Below are 23,011 nucleotides of genomic sequence, written 5' to 3' on the forward strand. Positions count from 1 at the left end.
ACATGTGTTTTTTGCTCACAAAAAAACACACCATACGTGTAAGATAAAGTAAAAAATACTTTATTTCAAACTTGATTGTGAAAGGAAATTTTAGAAAAAAACCAAAAAAAAAACCAACCTTTTTTGATGAATTGGATATCAGGTAAAGGGGACTTGTCAAGTCTGTAATATAATTGCAAGCTTAATTATTGGTCCATTTTCTGTGATAAATCCAAGTCTTAAAAAAGACAATGAAATTGACCTCTTGTAAATAAAATTCAGTAATCTTTGCAGTAGTTTTGTTTTGTAATATGAGAAAAAATTAACATACATTGTGTACCAGAGTTTATTGTTATAAATTGCATTTAAATGGCATATAAATGAGAATTCTGAGAGTTTGTATACAATACTTCTTATCTCATAAAGCAACGTCCATCTTAAATTGTATGTTTCTTGGGCCATTTTTTGTCATAAGTTTCATCATAATACAGTAATACCCTTGACATATCAAACCTGATAAAAACATATCATTATTCCAAGACTTTATAAAAACAATAAATATTTATTACTACCAGTAATTTGTACTGAAAAAATGTAAACAAAGAGGTCTTTGTAAAAAATGTTGATATTCTTGCCACATTATTCTGTGCAGGCAACTACACAACCGGCCTAGCTTATCACAATACTTAAATCCTGACCCACCAGTCAAGGTCTAGCTACTGGTGTTAAAATCAGGCAGAAGAGCTGATCAAAGTGGAGATAACTGTGCTATATGATCGTGCAACCAGCAACACTACATGACCATATGACCATACTCCAGGGGTAACAATCACTTTCTCTTTCTACACCCCTTCAACACGTCAAACTGAAGGCAAAAGTGAAGTGATTGTATTGGTTCCAAGAGAAAAAATTACTAATTATCACAGGCTACTACACTCCTTTTTGAAGATTACAAAGGAGCAACACCCAACTACAAAGCCATTACTATATACAGTTAGGCATCTTTGGGATTTGTGTGATGTCCATCAAAGGATCAAACTAGTCTCTTTGTCTTGTCTACAAGGTGTCACACATGTAACCTTTAATTTTGCCATGACACATTCCAGGGGTACAGAGAGTGAAAGTGAGTGAAACCCCTTGGATAACAAGTATGTTACCAAATATGCCGATAGTTCTCGGACACCAATTCCATATTGGACTGGCCAAATATGCCGATAGTTCTTGGACACCAGTTACATATTGGACTGCTCAAATGTGCTGATAATACTTGGAAACCAGTTCCATATTGGACTGGCCAAATATGCCGATAGTTCTTGGACACCTCTCCATATTGGACCGGTCAAATGTGCTGATAATACTTGGACACTTCTCCATATTGGACCAGCTAAATGTGATGTTAAAACTTAGACTCCTGTTACATGGACTGACCGATGAGCTCAGCTGTTAGACTACAACATATCAAAGTGTCCTTCACAGCTCTGCGTTGTAAACATTTAATTATCTTTCATTTACATCAGCTTGTACTATATCATCAGCACATACTTATAACCGTAAAAGGTTCTTGCAGTCAAATATCCAGATATACAGTAAACCAACATTCATTCATGTGCAATTAACTTTTGCAAGTTTCATTATCAAAACAAATTAGAAAATGGAAATTGCAGCACATCAAAATGATAAAAAATTCATAGCTACTTTGTATTAAAATGTGCAATGACTATTTACCACAGACGTAGTCGATTCTGATCCCATTTTAATCATAAATTACAAATGACTCACCTGACAGTGGTAATAAACACATATTTCCTTAATCATTCTCTAAACCTTCAGATGATACCCTCTATAACATTGATTGTCTATATGTAAGTTATATTAATCCCCATTCCTAAAGGAACACTTACACAAAGAATTATATATAAAAATAAACTGCAAAAGTTTACAGGTGAATGCCTAAAGCACATTTTAAAAAGGCTAGAAATTTGCAGTGTGAGTATAGTTTCATTGAAGATATAACAACTACAAGTTGCAATGCAGATATTGCAAAAGTCAGAAGCAGAGAAAGAAGGTTGGTTCACCATGTTTACAAATCACAATATCACGAAATTTTTATCAGGTGACAAGGTTGTTAAATAGTCTCGACAGTAATTAACATTTGGAATTGTTCAGCGTTTAGCTACGTCGTCCTGTATATTGGCCACAACACAGCCAAATGTACTCATCACCGTGGGAAGTTCTTGTCCCTCAACCCACATCTGTTTATCTTGGTCTTCCTTCAGCCAGCAGAGACCAGCCATCCAACTCTTATCATCCTCTCCACCCACAATCAGAATAGTGTTACCATACTTCACAATTCCTGGCAAAAAATCAAAATGTTACAAAATGTAGATGTTTTACAAATCTCTTCCTTGTAACTTTACATGACAATCCATCATTAATAAAACAGATCAGTAACTGTTCTATGATTTCTTAACAAAGATTTGCTTTTAAAGGTTTACAGATTTCACAGTTACCTTTAGTTTACATATTTACAAAAGTTTACTGGTTAAACATAACTTACCAGTTCCACACCTGATTGTAAAAAGGGTAACCTGTTAACAACTTTTCTGCATCACTCTTACTTTAAACAAGATGTTACTTTATCAATTGATCAGTAAGGTCACCTAACAGCAATATCAATGATAATTACAATTGCAATGTTCTGTACTAAGCCCCTTTCCCCACTGACTTGGTGTAAGATATAGTGTTGACCTTCTACGGTCCTGTAATAAGCCCATTACTAATTTTGAGTTAGAAGTAATGTGTTGACCTTCTAGGGTTCTGTAATAAGCCCACTACTGACTTTGTGTAACAAGTCATGTGTTGACCATCTAGGGTCCTGTAATAAGCCCACTACTGACTTTGTGTAACAAGTCATGTGTTGACCATCTAGGGTCCTTTAATAAGCCCACTACTGACTTTGTGTAACAAGTCATGTGTTGACCATCTAGGGTCTTTTAATAAGCCCACTACTGATTTTGTGTTAGAAGTGATGAGTTATCCATCTAAGGTCCTGTAATGACCCCAGTACTGATCTTGTGTTAGCAATAACATGTTGACCATCTAGGGTCCAGTAATAAGCCCATTTCCTGACTTTGTGTAATGTTGATCCCCTGGGTTTATTGCAGGATAAACATAGTACTTGTTATGAATAAAACCATACCTGCACCACACATAGCATTAGGAAGCTCTGGTCCCAGGGACCATGTGTTTGTGTCAGGGTCAAACACCTCAACAGAACTAACACAATGCTCTGGTAAAAACTCCTTTTTCCACTTGTCACTGAGAGCTGAGTTACCACCTGTAGACAAAAGTGATGGTTAAAAAAACTAGTTATAACATTAAAGAATATTTAAAAACATGAACAAAAATAAAACGGAATATCTATAGTAGTACAGCCTTAACTCAGTATTACTTCAGCAGCATGTCTGTCTGTAAAGCTTCCACATCAAATTAATTGTACTGTACATGCCATTAATTAAATATACTTGATAAAAACCAACTTAAGTAGATGTTTAAAGCTTATCATAATTTCTTTGCTAAGTTAACTATCAACATATATCATCTGACAACAGAAATATTTTGATAATGTATGGCCATTTTCTTGTAAAACATAATTAACTATCTAGCATCAGTAATGAAATATTTACATATGCAAGACACACAATTTTAATTATATCCTATTCAGTAGAAATGTAATTTATTGTACTATAAATGACATTCGACTCATCATTTCATCATCTTCATTGTTATTCTACAAATTATGCTTTTGTCAGTTGTTTTAGATGACAGAATTTTACAAGCAAACATATTGCTCTGATGCACAATATGATGCTTGGCTGCAGATCTGTCATTTATAAAGGACATAAATGCCATAACCAGTTACCTCAACACTTTATTAAACAAACTCTATCAATTATCATTATAAGATAGTGGTTTTTACCTATAACATAGATTTTGTCCTTGTGAATAACGCTGCCTGCAAGCACTCGAGGCGTGGACATGGGTGGTAACTCTAACCAGCTGTCCTCTGTTGGATCATACCTGGCAGAATTTGATATACACAGATATGTATTATATGTACATTGCTGAGTGCCATTCAAAACATTGTAAATACAAAACAACAACAATTGATCAATTAAATTCAAGTTATGTTTCTAATACAACTGAAGGGCTTTAAATTTATATATATATATATAAAAATGCACCTAAGATATTGTTAAATCATACATAAAACAAACCAATACAAAAAGGGTATTTCGTTACTTAGGTTAAATGTTTTGTGTTAGCCCCAAGGTTTATTACAAGATAAATTTGATAAGTAGATAAAAATATAGAACTCTGTTATGGCTTACTTGAAGGCAGAGCTACTGATGCTGTTGGTTGTCTCCCCTCCAAAAACATACAATTTTCCCTTGTATGAGATAGAAGTCATGAACCTCAGCGCCTTGTTGAGTGGGTTGATGAGTGTCCAGGCATTGGTGTGAGGATCATACCGCTCAACAGTGGTCAGTATTTCTGACCCATCCTGTCCACCTATGGCATAGGCATACCTAAACAAAGGATTGTGCAGTGTTAATATTGACAGACATTTTTGTTTACAGATGATAAATCTGACTTAAAATTAATGTCTTAAAACCAAAACCTGCAACATACTTAACATGCTGGGTTTTCAAGGTAATCTTAAATTTCACAACCAGGTAAATTTATGAAATTAACATTGTCATCATCAATTACAGTACAATCTGGAATCTAGATTGTTGGAATTAACATAGCAACAAAAGTATTTTTTTCTTACAAGGATTGAACGGAAAATTCTTCTTCAGAGTTTAAAATCTGTCGTAAAATATTTAATTGCTCAACTGAATTACACATAAAAAATAAAATCTTGGGTAAAAATATATTTCATAAAATATTTAGGGATTTTTTTATACTATTATTATGATTTCTAATTAACTTCATACTACTGCACCTGATACATTCATGTTTAATTAATGCATGCATTAAAATAGCTGTAATACCATGAACAGATTATGTTATATATAAAGCCTTCTCATACTATTGCAAGTGTGCTGCAACCAATTCATTACAATTAATGAATTCTGAACTATCAAACATCAACTTGGTTTGCCCTGTACATTGTACTAACCCATCCACAATTTTTGTACATTGTACTAACCCATCCACAATTTTTGTACATTGTACAAGCCCATCCACAATTATTGTACATTGTACTAACCGATCCACAATTATTGTACATTGTACTCACCCATCCACAATTATTATACATTGTACTAACCCGTCCACAATTATTGTACATTGTACTAACCCATCCACAATTATTGTACATTGTACGTACCCATCCACAATCATTGTACACTGTACTAACCCATCCACAATCATTGTACATTGTACGTACCCATCCACAATCATTGTACATTGTACGTACCCGTCCACAATTATTGTACATTGTACTAACCTATCCACAATTATTGTACATTGTACTAACCCATCCACAATTTGTGTACATTGTACAAGCCCATCCACAATTATTGTACATTGTACTAACCCATCCACAATTATTGTACATTGTACTAACCCATCCACAATTATTGTACATTGTACTAACCCATCCACAATTATTGTACATTGTACTAACCCATCCACAATCATTGTACATTGTACTAACCCGTCCACAATTATTGTACATTGTACTAACCCATCCACAATCATTGTACATTGTACTAACCCGTCCACAATTTTTGTACATTGTACTAACCCATCCACAATTATTGTACATTGTACGTACCCATCCACAATTATTGTACATTGTACTAACCCATCCACAGTTTTTGTACATTGTACAAGCCCATCCACAATTATTGTACATTGTACTAACCCATCCACAATTTTGTACATTGTACGTACCCATCCACAATTATTGTACATTGTACTAACCCGTCCACAATTATTGTACATTGTACGTACCCGTCCACAATAGTAAGTCCAAACTGTGATCGTGACATATGCATTTTAGCCTTGGTTTGCCATGACCGATCGACCTGGTCATAGATATAGAAATTGTTTGATACTCCCTCAGTGGTAATGGACCCTCTGTAATTGATCTTACGGATTGCCCCTCCAGCCAAGTATATCTGATTGTCTCCTGTGATGGCACAACCTGGAAACAGATAAACAGCCAGGATCATTCACAAAAGTAAAAAAAAATCCAATACAAACATTATATCAGAGGATATGTGTATTGTATACATCTGGGATATTGGTAACCATGTGATATTTCATTCATTTGAAATGAAAAAAATTTGAAACAGCTTATCTTTTTTAAATACATTTATATTTTTTAAGTACCGTGCAGTTTCTGTAGCTAAAATCAGCTGATAAATGTTACCTTGAAGAGAATCTGTTTTTTTGCAGAGCAGAGTTATCTACTCTTGTGAGCAGGTACTGAATGCCATGTCATCAGTTAGGGTGAGAAAACATGTTGTTTCCTAATTGATGACAATAATCTCACAGTCAATACCTGCTAACAAGAGCAGAGAACTTTGCATTACAAAATAATATGATTTCTTGTTCCTGGGTCAACATATGATGACACTATTGATGAATGGTCAATACACAGCAGAATACCTGGAGTATATAGACTCTGAGGTAGTTTACAGATGTGGATCACTTCTCCAAGTTTAGGTAGTAACATTTCCATACTGTTGTACTTTTTCAACTGATCCTCTGTGTAAGGATTGGCAATGATCATGACTCCTCGTTCATACATCATGCCTTTACGCGGCATCAGGTTTAAATCCATCTCCTGTTGTCTGTTCCGCAGCATGTGGTAGTACCTGACGGTCTCTAGAGTCTTTCTCAGAGATGCACATTCCCGAAGTATAGGACTATTATCAATTCTGTCACAGAAATAATAGGAACTTATATTGGCGAATCTTACACAGTCCATGATAGCTGTCAAATGTTGCTGTCGTCCAACTGTGTCTGTATTTAGCCAATCCATACAGGCCTCAAACACAGTTTCTTCAGCTGTCACATTGATGTCATCATCACTGATAATCTCCACAAGTTTGTCAGCAGGAAGACTGAGGAATTCTTGTTGACGACATAGATTATTGAACTGGTTATTGATTATTTCTTTGGCCTTATTCGCTAGAACCTGACACTCATGGGCCTTTGCAAAGAAATAAACACCAATGCAGTTGCTAACTGTGATGTGATTCATCATGAACTCAGCACATCCACTCCTGAGACTGAGGAGTTGGAAACGATTACTAGCAGAGAGAAGGTGCTGTACTGTGTCTTCAGACAGCATCACAGAACCTGTGTATACATAGTCCAGCACTAATTCCATCGTGAGTGCCTCCAGTTCCTTCAGAGTGACCTTATCCTGTTGACTCTCTGCCATATCAGTCGAGAACATGGCCATAAAGAATGGACTGGATACAGCGAGTACATTCTTGTGACAAGGAAACTCACGCCCATCTACAATCAAAGTAACGTCCACGAACTCCTTGTTTTTATACAGACGAGAGAAACCCTTAAGTAGGTTACTAGGACGCTCTTGATCCATGAAACGGTCATCCCCTGGGGTAGGAGTTTCACTGGTCTGGGGCCCTTGAGACTCCAGTAAGCTGTTTGGGCACAGACTAGCTTCCATTGTCAATACAGGACTAAATGGTCCTGTTATAAACTGTCCAGCCAAGCATCACCATGTCTCTATTGTACATAAACAGTACAAGGTATCAACATCTGCAGCAGACAGTAACAATTGATGTGAACCTGAATAAAAATAAGTTTAGATTTAATGAGTCATCAACAAAGAAAAAACAATAAAACAGCAGCTGACATCCCTCTTTGATGTCCAACGTGTATATAAGGAGCAAACATATGTCATTTACCTAATGTTGATAATAATCTTACTCTTTAAAATGTTTAACAATATTCTACATGCTCATCTATACATTCATTATTGGCATTGAGAGGATTTGTATAAGAACTCTAACACATATTGTTGATCTCAACTCTCAAGGATAATAATTTTCAATTTTTTAAATCCATCATGCTGACAACTGATGCATTAATTTCAGTTTTATTAAGGAATTTCACAAAAATGTTACCCAAATGACAGTCTACTGTGTTTTCAGGATGTATAATTTTACCCATTGTAATTTACTGACCAAATCTTCAGCAAAAAATGTTAACTGTAGTATTAATAGGAACCCTGTGATAAAGTTTCTTACGATGTCAACACGAATACAAAAAATAGACCTGTGAATATTAGCAAATGTAGTTTAATATAAGACGAAATGTTATACCATCAGTTTTCAACCAGTGAAACGGGAGCATGCTAGACTGTTTTGTGATTTTAAAAAACCTCACACGTTTAATTTCCTACTTGTGGTGAATAAAAAAACCTCTGAGATGACAGAATGTGTGGAAGTTCTAATGCATCTATTCTCAACATGATGTAAGGATATATAGTCTGTCTCATGAATAAAGAGCAGTTTTGATATCATATACAGCAATAATATAACGTAAACCAGGACTTTTTTTAATCCGCAAAGAATATCCGTATATCATTTAATACACTAAAATGTTCTTGTCCATGTGAGCTAACCTTAAATCACGTATTTAGCCTACGCATATGTAAGATTGTGTCGTCTCTGGGCCATCGAGAGGTCTTGTAAGAATTAATATAATACACTGTCTTTTCTTATTTCGGACAGCAAACCATGTGAATATCGTATGAATATCGCTCATACAACTGGCCGACAGCAGCGCCGAATTAAACTAATAGCGTATTAGTAAATTCTTGCCTTATTTACCAATACGAAATGTATGACAGACCACATGCACCTGTGTCTGGAACGTAAATAACACAAGCAAAAATCCAGTTCACTATATCATCACACAAATACTGTTGTGGACTGCATTTTTGCTTGTGTTGTTAACGTTCCAAACACCGTTGTTTGTGGACATACCTACCATTCAACGACTATCAATTATATATTGATCGTCCCTTTCTTATCCTCACGGTTTCACAACATTACTAGCTACTACTCAAATGCCAGCAAACAACAAAACTTTAGTGAAGCTTTCAACAACAAAACCGGATGTCTACAAGGCCGTAGTTTAGAGTGATGTCCCTTGATTAACTTCTTTTTTGCTGGAGTCAAACGGAGACTTTAGCGGGAATATATTTGAATCAGATCGATAAAATTTGAACTAAACAAGATAGTTGGAAGAACTACTATAAGGTAAAGTAAACGGATCACTCAGTGTTAATTCATGCCTTGAAATGTCAATTCGACTTAGATGAAACACTTTCACAGATAAATAATTAAGATCTACCACACATTTCGATGTTGACTTCTAAGATTGTTTAAAAGTACAAATAAATTAGGATTTATTAGGATATTTAATGGACGCAGGCACACAGTGCCTCTATATCCATATCAATAATAATCATACATTTAAATTATATAGTAACTTCCGATTAGTGAATTGCAACGAGCCAGATGGTTAAATTTCAGTTCGAGATTTTTCCAATGATTGTCCAAATTAATTTCAAAGTCTCTGATTGTTGATGATTGGATTACTTTTTCTGGTAGACTGTTCCATAGGTCTATAGTTCTTAGTCCAAATGAGTATTTCCGAATGTCCAGATTACATGATTTCTTTTTCAGTTTCTTTGAGTGGCCTCTTGTTTTAGAATTTTCATCTCGATCAAACATGCCTTTGGTGACTTTTTCATCGTGAAATTTATCCATAATTTTGAAAACGTTTATCATATCTCCCCTCAATCTACGGTATGCCAATGTCGGGAGTCCGAGATTCTTGAGACGGTCGCTGTAGGATAGTTCTTTCAGCCCCGGTATAAGCTTAGTTGCCCGTCTCTGCACGCGCTCTATTGATTCAATATCCTTTATTTTGTATGGGTTCCAGACACTTGCGGCATATTCTAAGTGTGGGCGGACTAATGCCTTGAACAGTTGTTTAAAAGACACTTCATCTAAGTATACAAAGGACCTTCTAATAAGACCAACAATACTGTTGGATTTGTTTACAGCTTGTTGCATATGCATAGAGAAATTTAAATCTTTATCCACCGTTACGCCAATATCTTTTTCTGAAGTTATATTTTCCAACGCCACGTTGTCCTCTGCTCCTGCCATATGGTATGTCCATGTTTCTTTCCTTTTTTGTTTTATTGTTAATACTTTGCATTTTAGTTTATCCAAGTCTTGTTGCATTGCCTTCCTGTCCTCATCACTTTTTATTTCTCTATAAATCTTAGTGTCATCAGCAAATAGGTAGGTGTTCGAGGAAGTATAATCTGGCAGATCATTTATATAGATTACAAATAGAATTGGGCCAAGTACGCTGGCCTGGGGGATCCCACTTAATACCGGGTGGTCTTTGGATGCTTTTCCATTAACTAGTACTCTCTGCTTCTTTTTGTGTAGAAAGTTTTCTACCCAGTTGACGACTTGGTCTGCTATTCCGTAGCTTCTTAATTTTTCAATTAACCTGCGATGTGGTACCTTGTCAAAGGCCTTCATAAAGTCCATATATATAACATCAATTTCCCCACCGTGATCTAGTATATCCGTCCAATCCTCAAGCACCATAAGGAGCTGGAGAACTGTGGACCGTTTCGCGATAAATCCAAATTGCTTGTTGCTAAAAAGATCATTGTTTTCCATGTGATTAACGATGGAATTTCGCACAATTTTTTCCATGGTTTTTCCAACTATGCTGGTGAGGTTTACGGGACGATAATTCCCTGGGTCCGATTTTGATCCTTTCTTGAATATTGCTGTGATGTTTGCCTCTTTCCATGCAGATGGAACTTGACTATCCTCCAATGATTTGTTGAAAATAATACATAGCAGTTTGTTTATGATCGAATTTAGTTCCTTCATAACCTTTGGGTGCATTTGGTCAGGTCCTTGAGACTTACTGCCATCCAAGTCTGAGAGGAGTTTTCCGACACTTTCTTCAGTGCATATGATATCTCGAAATGGGTATTTTATTATTTTATTATGCATTTTTGGTGTGTCGCCTGGTGGTTAATAAAAGGTACCAGACTCGTCTGTTAAACTCTGTAAGCTATACAATGAGTGTATTGACGTTCGAGGTTAGTACCTGCTATATAGACCAGATATTTATATGAATTAGATATCTTTAAATCACTAAATTGATCTTGTAGGTATTATGAGTGACTTAAGTTACAAACTTTCTGGACAACAACTGCTGCGACTGACCTTGGAGGACTTGGCTGTCTGCCTTATCAACCATGATGATCCATTCCTGTATAATTGTCCATCAACTTGGAAAAAATGTCAAGAAGAAAGTTTTGATGCAGGTGTAGTGAAATCAATACTGATGCCTGTATCCTTGTTCCATCTGTGACAATTCATTAGATCTCATTCATTCATTTTCTTTTCAATTTCTGAACTCAGTGACTCGGATCACAGAATCTGCCTCATTAATCTGCCAACCAGGGAGCATGTAATTATGTACATGTAATTATAGACATAGAAAGGAATCAAACTCGAAAATAAATACAAAAACTGTCTAACCAAGATTCATAACATACAAAAACACAATTCTGTTCTGCCATCTTTTCTTGTCTTGTCTTGTAATAGAAAATCCCACCTTTGATAGGAGCAACCCTAGCTTTTGCTAGGGTCGTTATGATACACTATTGAACAGTTCTTGTGAGTGAATCTTCGACTATGTACATCGTTAGTAGCAAATAGGTATACACAGCCCCTGGGTGTACTTTACGCCCTGCAGTAAACAAACGTGCAAGTTATATAAAGGAATATACGTTCAGGTAGGAGTGTCTTCGTGACAGATATTCACAGGCGAAGATGTCTCCTTCTGGAGACAAGTATTGAGATGAATTTAACACAGTCTGTATGGAGATATGTTCCTCTTCTGGAAATAATGACTGGAAACTTTCAAGGAAAGCCAAGAATAAAATGTTGACGTGTCTCTGGTGCAGACTTTTATAGTAAGCATGTTAGGTCCACTGTTGTCTGATTGAATGCACTCCGGTTACTTTGGAGCATGTAGGTGTTGGTAATTAGCTTCAATTTAACTGGTAGTCTCGCTACACCTCTGGGGTCAGATGTTACAGTCTTGAGGATAGGGTGTAATACTCCAGGATCGAATGTACAGCTGAGAAGAGATAGTGAAGAGAAATACTTTGACTGATTCAGGATCCAAGTCTTCCAATATCCGTCTACTTGTTTATTGACGATCTGCTTCCACCAGTTTTTCTGAAACTGTACCTCGTCGTCCAGAATATTTTGGGTGCTTGGTAGATCATAGACTGCAAGTAGAGTGGTAGCAATGGTAAACCAGCTCCTAGGGTTGTCTTCCTTTGTTAGAAGTAATCTCTCAGCAATTTCTGTCACAGCGGACTCCTCAGAGATGAGGGTTGCAAACATCTTCAGCATTTTCTTGTGGATAACAGCCTTAGGTGGAATTGATCCTGTCAAGATGTACACTCTGACATCTAGGACACGGTCTGGCATGGAGTATACTTGTTTGAGTATCTTTCTAAACTGTACTTCTAATGGCTCGAGGTCCCTGTCTGTTGGGCCAAATATTTCTAGTCCGTAGACTAATGTGGGAATGACATATGTACGCAGTAGATGCATGCTTGTCTCTGGGTTCAGCCCATTTTTCCCATGGAGACCTGTACCCATTAGGCTGTATAACATCCTACGTCCTTTCTTTATATTGTTCTGTATGGTTGCAGCAGCAGATTTCCTAGGATTTGAGGTATGTAGTACACCAAGATGGACTGCTTCATTAGATACTGGAAGAGTTGTTTCATCGATGGACCAAGGGAAAGGAGTATCTGTAGTGGGCTTACTATTACAGACCGGTAACGCTACACACTTAGTTGGTTGGAGTGTATATACATGTTCTTCACTGTAGTCTTGGACTATGTTGAGTAGGGTCTGTAGTCCCTTCTTGGTATAGTTTACAAGGGCTACGTCGTCAGCACAGGTAGGTGACACACAGGAAGTTTGGCCGATATATTCTATGTCCCAAGGAGACTAACCTATTGAGGAGGTTATTAATATAGATCATTTTATGTTATATCTTTATACATACAGAGTGTATTTCAGATAGAAATGACTTTCTTAACTCTTTCCATACTTATTGTTTGTCAACAATAGATCCTGAAATGAAAGAGTTGAGAAATATGGCACAGGCATCGGAATCCAAAGCAAATGGACTGAGGAATAAGAAAGCTTTGGCTATGACAGATGGTAGAGCACAGGCAGAGAGTATATCATACAGACAGATAATACCCCAGATGAGCATCCCAACTGTCAGTGTTCCACAGGCCGAGACTTGGTAAGGCCTTGGCAATACATATACATGCACATTTATCCATGCTTGCCATGATTGCTAAGTAATACTGACCTCTTTTTTACAACTCAGAATTTAAGTCACATTTTCAAATGAAGTCATTATTGTACTCAATATTCATACCAATATATATATATCTATCTTTCTTTTCAACATTTTAATTCCAGGTTGAGAAATCACTTTGAGGAACAGGCCCATACCAGTGTAGCACGTTCTGATATTTACAATTACTATGTACAGCATTGTGACCATCTATCCTCAGCCCCCTGTAATCCTGCTAACTTTGGAAAAGTTGTCAAGGCTATTTTCCCAAAGATATGTACAAGACGAATTGGTGTCCGTGGAAAGTCTAAGTAAGTTTGTCATAGACTGATGCTATTTTATTGCCTTCTAATAAACCCAACCCCTGACTTTCAGAAAAGAGTAATTTTCAGCTCCCTGGGTTTATTGCAGGATAGATAAGCATATATTTAAAGTACAAGAAATTGAACCATTTACAAGTTGGACAATACCATTTGGATTGCAATTTACAGAGTTAGGGCCCTTTGCTGTTTTATTACTATTGGACATTGTGAACAGGATAACTTGTGTACATATAGTTGAACCTCATTATCGCAAACTCATATCTCAAAGACCCTGTTTAATTCAACATATTTTGTCTGTACTGGTCAAACTTTTCACCATTTTATCTCTCTTAAATTGAATACTCAGATAACGGTTCCGCCGACTTCACATAATAATGAAACTTTGACTGTATAGAACAAATTTTGATGAGGCTTGGTGTGGAGCCTTATATCAGAAATAAATCTAAGTAAGTTTCAATCACAGCACACTTATCACTGTAATTATCAACCAACTCACTCTGAACCTTTTTTCTGTTAATCTTATATCCAACAGATGTCAAATGAAGTCAACCATTGGACCAATTTTAGCATAATGTACAGAATTATGGCCCTGTGTAGTTTAATTATTTTGGACTCTGTGAACATGATAGATGAGTAAATATTAACATATTTTGATGAAACTTGGTATGCAGTCTTATAATAATGAGATCTTGGATGAATTATGCAATGGAACTTGTTTATTTGTAACTTACAGATTTATGTCCCTTTCTGATTTGGTTTTATCATTTGACCTTGTGAATATAATTATCTATCAGGTAATATAAGCAAGAACAGATTTTGAGGAATTTTGGTGTGTAGCCTTACATTGATAAGATCTGCATTGAGTTCAACATGGTGCTGTTTTGATTATAATTTTCAGAGTTATTACACTTTGCTTTTTGTTATTAATTTGTAAATGTGAACAGATTCTATTGAAACAGGGTCTGAAGGTTTCAAATATCAATAGGTTTTTAAATGAGTTTCACAATGAAACAATTTGCTGTGACTTGAAGAGTTATGGCCCTTAGATGCAGTTTAATTTCAGTTGTGATTAGTTTGGTGACAGTTTAGACCCATGGGCATCTTGTATGAATAGGCAGTGTTACTGTAAGATTGATCTCAAATCCAATAAGAAAAAGAAAATCGTAACAAATATGTATGTATTATAGGATAATATTGTATCATTTTATATTACATAGATGTAATTGAGATGTAAAAAAAAAATACATCATTAAACGTACAAAAAAAATACATATTTGTTTCCAAATTGTGAATGCAACTTGTACCAGCTGTGAGATGTTGTAGTGTTTATCATACAGTAAGTCCAGGTACCCAACATACAATGACTGCTAGTTTCTATTTCTCAGGAAGCTGGTTTGATATGTGCTGACTTAGTTGTGTCCTTGGGCAAGATTCTTTGCCCTAATGGCACAACGGGCCAGAATGTTACTGCTAATAGGGCAACATACCCAGCTTTACAGGTAAAAACTCCAGTCAATTCTGACCCAGACTTTCGGCTTTGACTTCTTAAAGATTTGGGAATTAGTGTTCCTTAGAATGACAGGTATTTTTTCCACTGATTTAGGAAAGGGACTTTTTTCATCAAAGGAAATGGAAGGAAAATTTAAGCCATACGCCAGGTATGGGTGGGCTTATTACCAGGCATATACTTATTGCTTGATAAATACAGTAATAGAATTGTGTTGTAGGTATCACTACTGTGGGATTGGACCTAAAGATGGTGATGATGGTCCTTTGGTGTTGGTCAGTACTGGAAAGAATAAGAAGTGGTCAGTGTTACCAGTAATTATTCCATCAATGATATAACTGTCAGTTTCAGTATATAATTGCCTAAAAATGCTTGTTTCACATTACTTTTCTGTGATACAAAGAATATAATTTTCTACTTGTATGAACTACAATAAAACAATAACAGGGAAACAGGTTTACTTATATAAATCTCTCACAGATTTCATAAAAATGACATTGATTGATGTACTGCTGTCTGAGCTGTCTCGGTTATAGTTACAGTGCAATCACTAAGTGTCGTTTCCCATGTTATTGAGTGCCATTCCTTTCTATTCTAGCTTTGCCTATGAAACTAGAATGGACAAGAAAGATAATCCACAGACAACAACGAAATCATCTTTATATCATGTAATTATCAAGGGAAACTAGTTTGAATGTCTGAGATTAGCAGATATGATAAAAAAAATAATAAACCATGTTGGCAGATTAAAAGTTACTCAATACATACAACGTTGACTTTGTGCAGAGGAAGTTTAAATTAATGTCAGGAACCTGGATATATAAATACCTTAAGTGATAATTAGATTTGCTCATCAACTTCCCTAGGGACTGAGATTTTGCAAATATGAAGAGTAATGTCTCACAAAATGTAAATTGTTGATATTTAAACATTAAAGAGAAGCCTAAAAGCCACAGATGAAGACAAGAGGGAGCTGCAGGAGTTACTCCAGCCTTACCCTAATACTTGTGACTATCCTGGTCTTCCAGTGTCGCTGACAAACATTGTAAGTCACTATCTGATACCTCATTACAAGTAGAGTTTATCCGTCTTTGAATGAAACAGACAGTTTTTGTTAGTAATGTCTGAACATTTGCCCTTTCTTAGCTCATTCTTAAATGCAACAACTGTCAGCTTTCAGGTACAAAAAGTATGAGAAAAACACCGTTTACAACAATGGCATCTCTTGATTAGCACAACTCAAGCTGTACTTTAAAACACCATCCTGGTACTACCTTCAGACTTCTTAACACTGAAGTCTTCACACATTACCTCTCTTTGTTCCAGGATTCTCTCAAACTACAATTGACAAACTTAATATGTTAGTGTCTATCGCAATCTGACATCTTGGCACAAGTACGTACAAAGCTATCTTTTACGCCAAGAACTATTTTGATACATTTTGATACTGAAAATTAATTATCATTTAGTCCTAGCTAGTTTGACACAGCTGTCAAGCTTCAAGTACAGCTGAGAAACACTTTAAGTTGGTTTCCTAATTAGCTATTTAGTTTAATTGATTTCTGAATTACATGTTTTCAGATGGGGGAATTCCTGGCACTTTACAAGGCTCACTGCGTGGAGATTCTGGAGCGTATCTTAGAGGCACATTTCTATGAGGTCTGTGGGTTTTAAAAATCTTAAGCTACATAGCTAGCTGCCAATGTTAATAAATTTTTGATGAATGAAACATTGAGATACTGTTTAACCTACCATTAAGTCATTCAAACTTACTGATAAGTACCAGTATTGCTTAATTAAGATATTACTGATTTTAAACATTATCATGATTTCCAGATTGTTAAATGGTTTTTTTTTATCATTGATATTTCTTCATTCAGACAGAACGCTGAAGATTGAAACACAATAGTTCTGTAGTTTTACCATACAGTTCTGAAGTATTAAATATGTTGATAAAGGTGCGTGATGTGATTGTGGAGTTCTGGAGAAGACTGCCACTACCGTTCATCACATGTTCCCTGATGACATATCCTGTAGTGATGGAGGCCATTGTCGCATATGATCAACTTACTTATCAAGCTATTTGTAAAATCCTGTTGCCAGACCCAGTTCAGCCCACACCTTCAGGGTAAGATATGTTCAGCTTATATTGTGTCTACAGAATGTAACCTTCCATGTACACCTCATGGGTAAGTTACCATGTTCATGGTAAGCTTTCCTGTTCAACACACTCACCTAGATTAAGCTTTCGTGTTATTCACATCTTAAGGGTAAGCTTTCATGTTGCTCAAACCTCCAAGGTAAGCTCATACCTTCATGGAATAAACTTCCATATTCAGCTCACGCCAAAGTTAACATCCATGTTCAGCTCACCTTCAGAGTTAACTTCAATGTTCAGCTCACACTTCAAGAGTTAACTTCAATGTTCAGCTCACACCTCCAGAATAAATTTTATGTTCAGCTCACACCTTCAAATTAAACTTCAATGTTCAGCTCACACCTTCAAATTAAACTTCAACGTTCAGCTCACTCTTTCAGAGTTAACTTCAATGTTCAGCTCACACCTCCAGAATAAATTTTATGTTCAGCTCACACCTTCAAATTAAACTTCAATGTTCAGCTCACACCTTCAAATTAAACTTCAACGTTTAGCTCACTCTTTCAGAGTTAACTTCAATGTTCAGCTCACACCTCCAGAATAAATTTTATGTTCAGCTCACACCTCCAGAATAAATTTTATGTTCAGCTCACACCTTCAGGTTAATATTCCTAGCCATATTCAGCTCACACCTCCAGAATAAACTTGACATTAAACACATACCTTATTGACAATCTTTCCTTTTAGTAATTAAATGGGACTACAATATAATTGAATTAAAATTTTCATATAGAGTTAATCAAAACAAGTGACAAACTAGGTACCTTTTAAGAATCCTTCCTAATGATTTTTCCAAGTGTCAATTAGTTGTCAGCATCAAAAGATATATTTTTCAATGACCATTTCAAACAAATTGATGTGTATAATAAGATTGAAACAAACTGTTTAATATACTTTCAGACTTGTACAGTTTATAAAGGACTTCATTGACAATCTGGACTTTTGGATTGTCGAAGGACTCCATATGTATCCAAAGAGACTGCGTGAACAAAAAATGGAAGGTTAAGATTCTATGCATAGATTTTTGTCTTTGGTGGTTTTTGGATGAAAAACTCATGATTAAGAAGAAAAAAAAAATATTGTGTTTAATGATAACAATTTCTTTATTACCACTCTTGTTTTAAATATTTATGAATTATACATGTTTTTGGTACACACAGTGCTCAAGCTCTTAATAGTAATGGATTTTAGTTTAATGCGCCCCTCCCACCCACATCCCCATCACATCCCTCACACATCTTATTTTCATCACAACCATAGAGAAGTTCCATTTTTATTGCCAATTTTCACCACAAGGATAATTTGCCAAATTTTTACAGATCAACATAAAAATCTTTCAGGTAGACACTTGTTGTTAACTTGTGTAAATATTCCTTTTCTCTTCCCATCAAAATTTATGTGGGATGGTTATGGTAAATCATAACTGGACTTGCCTCAGTTGTTAAATTGAAGTTGAAAAGCTCCATAAACTCTATGAGAAATATACCATTTGAAAGTGCAATGTATACCTTTATAAGCTATGAATTTGTCATTTTTCTCTGGCTAAAATTAAGAAAAAACCAGGAATATTTTAGCAAGTGATAACCCAAATATATACATGAAAATTCAACTTTTAAATAAAGGTAAAAAAATCACTGCCTATGAAACATTATTTTGTTTATTACCGTGTTGGAATATAGACTTGATAGAGATATTATAAGGTATGGCTCACTAATTGTTTTGTCCTATATACAGCTTGTTGTAAGTTCCAGTCACTGATGACTCAAAAACTCCAGCTCTCCTGGACTAGTACTGCCATCAGATTTGTTTTTCAAAATCATGAATCAGTTGGTCGCCTCCAGCAGGCCCTCCAGGAACTAGACATAGAGGACATTACAGCACGCTGTAGCCATGGCAATGTAGACGAAGATACTGTCAGACAACGTATGTAGTTTATGAGGAGTTACTTCCCCTTGGTTTATATTGAACTGTTTGGAATCATTGAGGACTGGATTGATAGATGTTAGTTTGAAGCTAAAAAAGCAATTAGTCTCTGTTAGTTACCCATAGGGTATGGTAGATGTGAAGGGGACGATGGTCCATCCTTCAATCTGTCCTTCCATTATCTTGTTGATGGAATACCACACTTAATGTCCTTTACTTACAATCTTACATGGCATCACTGATATCACTTACAATACTTGGCTCTGAATCTTTATACTTGGAGTACGGGTTCACCTTGGTGAGATGATGTATCATGTATCAAAAGTTGGTATCTGATCCCATTTACACTATCTCCTACACTACTTGTCACCGAAAATTCAGACTTGGGGTATGGTTCACCTTGGAAACGTGTGCCATTTATCTATAGTAGGTCACGCTTGGCTGTAAAGTTACCTTTGTCTTGCTTATAAAAATGAAAGCTTGTCCTGGGGTTTGGATTTACATTGGTTAGTTGGTGTGTCAATGAAGGACTGTATTTTGCCAAACTGTCTTGTATGTACAGTTACAATAAGATTTTCCAAATCAAATCCTAGTCTGATGTTTTTTCGTATTCTTTACTTAAGCTTGCTCTTCAATTGAAGTGAAGCTCTTTTGTAGCACAAATCTAATTGAGTTTTATGAAAATGAAACAACATTTTCTCTGCTTGCTTTTTTAGACCTTGGAAGGTTTCAACACCTTTTGATTAACAACTGCGATCTCGAGGATTACATTGAATGGATTGAAACAATCATCCTTGACCATCTCCATGATAATGAGGTAATCAAAGTAATATATCAAATGAAACCCTATCAAAGACCGCTTCAAAGTTAAGATCACCTCCCTATTAAGACAATATTCAAGTTCCTCAAAATTTCTCAATGTCTTTGTATTGTATGCTCCACTGTACACACCACCTCACTTTTATAACCAAGCCTCACATATATATATAAGACAGTTTAAAAAAAAAAAAGTTTTGCATTAATGTCACCTCACCTAATAGGATGCTTAATTGTTTCTTAGTTATAAATCATACAGTGATGGAAAGATAAAGCATTGTGGGATTGCTGGCCATAGTAAATTTATAATCACAATTTTAGAGAAGTTCCGCGAAGTGGTGGCTATTGTAAATATGCTGGAAAATAAAGTTGTTGAGAGAAATGAGTGGAAGCACTTTGTTCACAACATTTGCTTTGACACTAAAAAGGACAGATACAACACAAACAAACAGAATGTCGGTATGACAATTATTGAAGCGATTATAATTGGCAAAATTGCATTGAATGTATCAACCAGTTTCAAGCGATAAATCAATTAATCAACAGATGTCCCAACACTAATGTAAACATACATGTTAGAGTGTAGAGAGAGTGACAGGCTGTTGATGAGATTGACATTCGATGTAGAGGGTAATATACTTGCTTGTGTTGTAGGCTACTGGTACACCTGCAGAAGAGGCATCAAAACAACTGTTGTTGCGGTGGTCATATTTATCTGGGCAAGTCCTGCTCCAACTAACCCTGGCAGCCAGTCAAACACTAGGTAGAAATGGAAAAAATCATTTCACTTCAACTTTCAGTTTCATTTTTGACATAACATGGATAATCTTATAATATTCAGTCTCTTTATTATGCTGCCAGAAGGAGAGCATATAATTGTTGCTTTGTTCATCCGTTAAGTCTGACTGTCCGGAGCATGATATGAAAACTATGAGAGGTATAAACATAAAACTTCATAGGTAGATAAATTTCAACAAGTAAAAGTGCGGTGTACGAGAACCACCTCTCTTTTTTTCATGATTTAGGAGTTATTGCCCTTTTTTCACACTCTGGTATTGGCATAAATATGTCATATATCATAGATTCTAAAACAATATAAAAAGTTCTATTTTTGACATATATGTACAATGCATATGTTTAACCATCATTTCTCAAAAAAAATAGTGTTTGTTTATTACCATATAACTAATACACTTATGAACTGAAGTAGATTTAGAGAATAAAATAACATTGCATGTATCTATGTACAACATGTATGTTTTTTTTCTCTTTCAGGTTCATTCCATTTACTTGACATTCTGTTCAAGGATTATGCTGTATATTATCTTCACCATGTCCTGAGCGTGCAGTAGCATGCTTGATCAGATACATTAAGGCATGTTATTATTTTTGTAGGTAACACTATAGCCTATGTCCTTGCTCCACACCACAACTAAATCATCACCTGTGTTATACACTGCACAACACATGGGATGGTATATACAACATGTACCTGACAACACAACCTGTATATATCTATATATTTCATTTAATTAAAGAAATCAATCAAATTTTATCTTTCTATTTTAAGGATAATGGTTTGTGATACAGATATTTTTACAATTTTGATATTATATACTGACTCTTACATAAGTAAATAAATCTTATATCTACTTCAATAACTTATATATAAAATGTTTGCATTTCTTAGGAGTTCAATTTTTAATCAAATTTATACCACGTTTCTGTAACATTTACAATTTTTTATTGTTAGTATGATTTTGTATTATTTGAATAGTAAGTTAATATATACAAAGAGATACATTTATTATGGAAAGTGATACATTTATCATACAAAGTAAAATATATTCATTATACAAATAAGATATATTCAGTATACAATTTTTAAAGTGATATACATGCATTATCATACAAAACAATATATCTTTATTTGTGATTTACATTGTTTTGATATATTAATGGAAGAATAAACTGATATTGAATTAGTTTTTGTTGGGGTATTATATGTACCCGTGTTCAGCTGTTTATGATGTCTTTGTACATATGGATGATGACCACTGTCAGATGAACTTTGATGTTGAAGAGAACTGGCTATTGTTGCTGTGGAAAGCAATGTCCTGAGTAATGTACATGAAGGGACACATTTTCAACAGGACCACATTTTGAGCAAGTACTGACCTTCAACTAATGGGTTTATCTTGGGCTTAATTTTCTCGGACACAAGGCAAGGAAATCTGAAGCACAACTTGCTGCTAGTCGGGAAAAAATGACGTAGTTGTCTTAAAATTTTATTTAAACTTCAAAACAATTAACAAAAAATAATTATCTGAAAATAACTGGATCATCAGACACTGCGGTAAATATCAACACCAGTTTGTTTGTCAAAATAAAAGTAAACATCCTCGCCCGCTGTGTTATGACAAAAGTACCATGCTGCAGGAGTAATAACGATGCATTTTATAACGTGGAATAGAAGTTTCAGTTTGATCGGCAAATTACATCGTTAAAAAAGAATACTATCAAGTCCAAACTAAATTAACAATGCACTTAATGATCCCATGAAGTTTATAATAAGTTTCCTAAGTTGGAAGCTGTCGTTGATGAGTAGAGACGTAGAGTACAATACGTCTCTATGTCTATGTTTTATTTAGAGCGACATTTGTAGGTCATGTAACTATTTTGAGATTTTTCTTGATAAAAATGTAATGTGAGATAATTTGAAGTTACATCATGAGTGACGAATTCATCAATCAGCTTGTTCAAAGCATTGGAGATGTTAAACAATACCTGATTCATTAAATAAAG

General features: G+C 35.3%; 2 protein-coding genes across 2 annotated transcripts; one reads left to right on the forward strand and one right to left on the reverse strand.

Moving 5' to 3' along the window:
• Positions 1–571: 571 nt before the first annotated feature.
• Positions 572–9,095, reverse strand: LOC132545830 (kelch-like protein 20). The gene is made up of 7 exons (XM_060209498.1): positions 9,025–9,095; positions 6,664–7,818; positions 6,004–6,196; positions 4,371–4,568; positions 3,959–4,059; positions 3,179–3,316; positions 572–2,332 (listed from the first exon to the last, which is right to left on the reverse strand). The coding sequence occupies exons 2-7, from the start codon at positions 7,694–7,696 to the stop codon at positions 2,142–2,144; spliced, it is 1,854 nt and encodes a 617-aa protein (XP_060065481.1). The 5' UTR covers positions 7,697–7,818; positions 9,025–9,095; the 3' UTR covers positions 572–2,141.
• Positions 9,096–11,256: 2,161 nt separating this feature from the next.
• On the forward strand, positions 11,257–21,558 carry LOC132545847 (transcription factor RFX4-like). The gene is made up of 13 exons (XM_060209518.1): positions 11,257–11,407; positions 13,242–13,422; positions 13,605–13,790; positions 15,530–15,610; positions 15,908–15,977; positions 16,247–16,354; positions 16,891–16,968; positions 17,268–17,437; positions 18,368–18,468; positions 19,202–19,390; positions 20,107–20,207; positions 20,861–20,969; positions 21,482–21,558. The coding sequence occupies exons 1-13, from the start codon at positions 11,257–11,259 to the stop codon at positions 21,556–21,558; spliced, it is 1,602 nt and encodes a 533-aa protein (XP_060065501.1).
• The last annotated feature ends 1,453 nt before the right edge of the window (positions 21,559–23,011 follow it).

The sequence above is a fragment of the Ylistrum balloti genome, unplaced genomic scaffold (assembly GCF_031769215.1).
Source record: "Ylistrum balloti isolate Yb309-2 unplaced genomic scaffold, AGI_CSIRO_Ybal_v1 Utg369858, whole genome shotgun sequence".
NCBI lineage: Eukaryota > Metazoa > Mollusca > Bivalvia > Pectinida > Pectinidae > Ylistrum > Ylistrum balloti.

Excerpts from the sequence above, each read along its gene's own strand:
- LOC132545847 (XM_060209518.1), top strand. The coding sequence starts at position 11,257 with ATGAGTGACTTAAGTTACAAACTTTCTGGACAACAACTGCTGCGACTG. Across the intron at positions 15,611-15,907 it reads ACTGGAAAGAATAAGAAGTG|CTTTGCCTATGAAACTAGAA; the intron begins GTCAGTGTTACC and ends TTTCTATTCTAG. Across the intron at positions 16,355-16,890 it reads CAGTGTCGCTGACAAACATT|ATGGGGGAATTCCTGGCACT; the intron begins GTAAGTCACTAT and ends ACATGTTTTCAG.
- LOC132545830 (XM_060209498.1), bottom strand. The coding sequence starts at position 7,696 with ATGGAAGCTAGTCTGTGCCCAAACAGCTTACTGGAGTCTCAAGGGCCC. Across the intron at positions 3,317-3,958 it reads GGACAAAATCTATGTTATAG|GTGGTAACTCAGCTCTCAGT; the intron begins GTAAAAACCACT and ends TTTTGTCTACAG. Across the intron at positions 2,333-3,178 it reads TAATGCTATGTGTGGTGCAG|GAATTGTGAAGTATGGTAAC; the intron begins GTATGGTTTTAT and ends ATTTTTTGCCAG.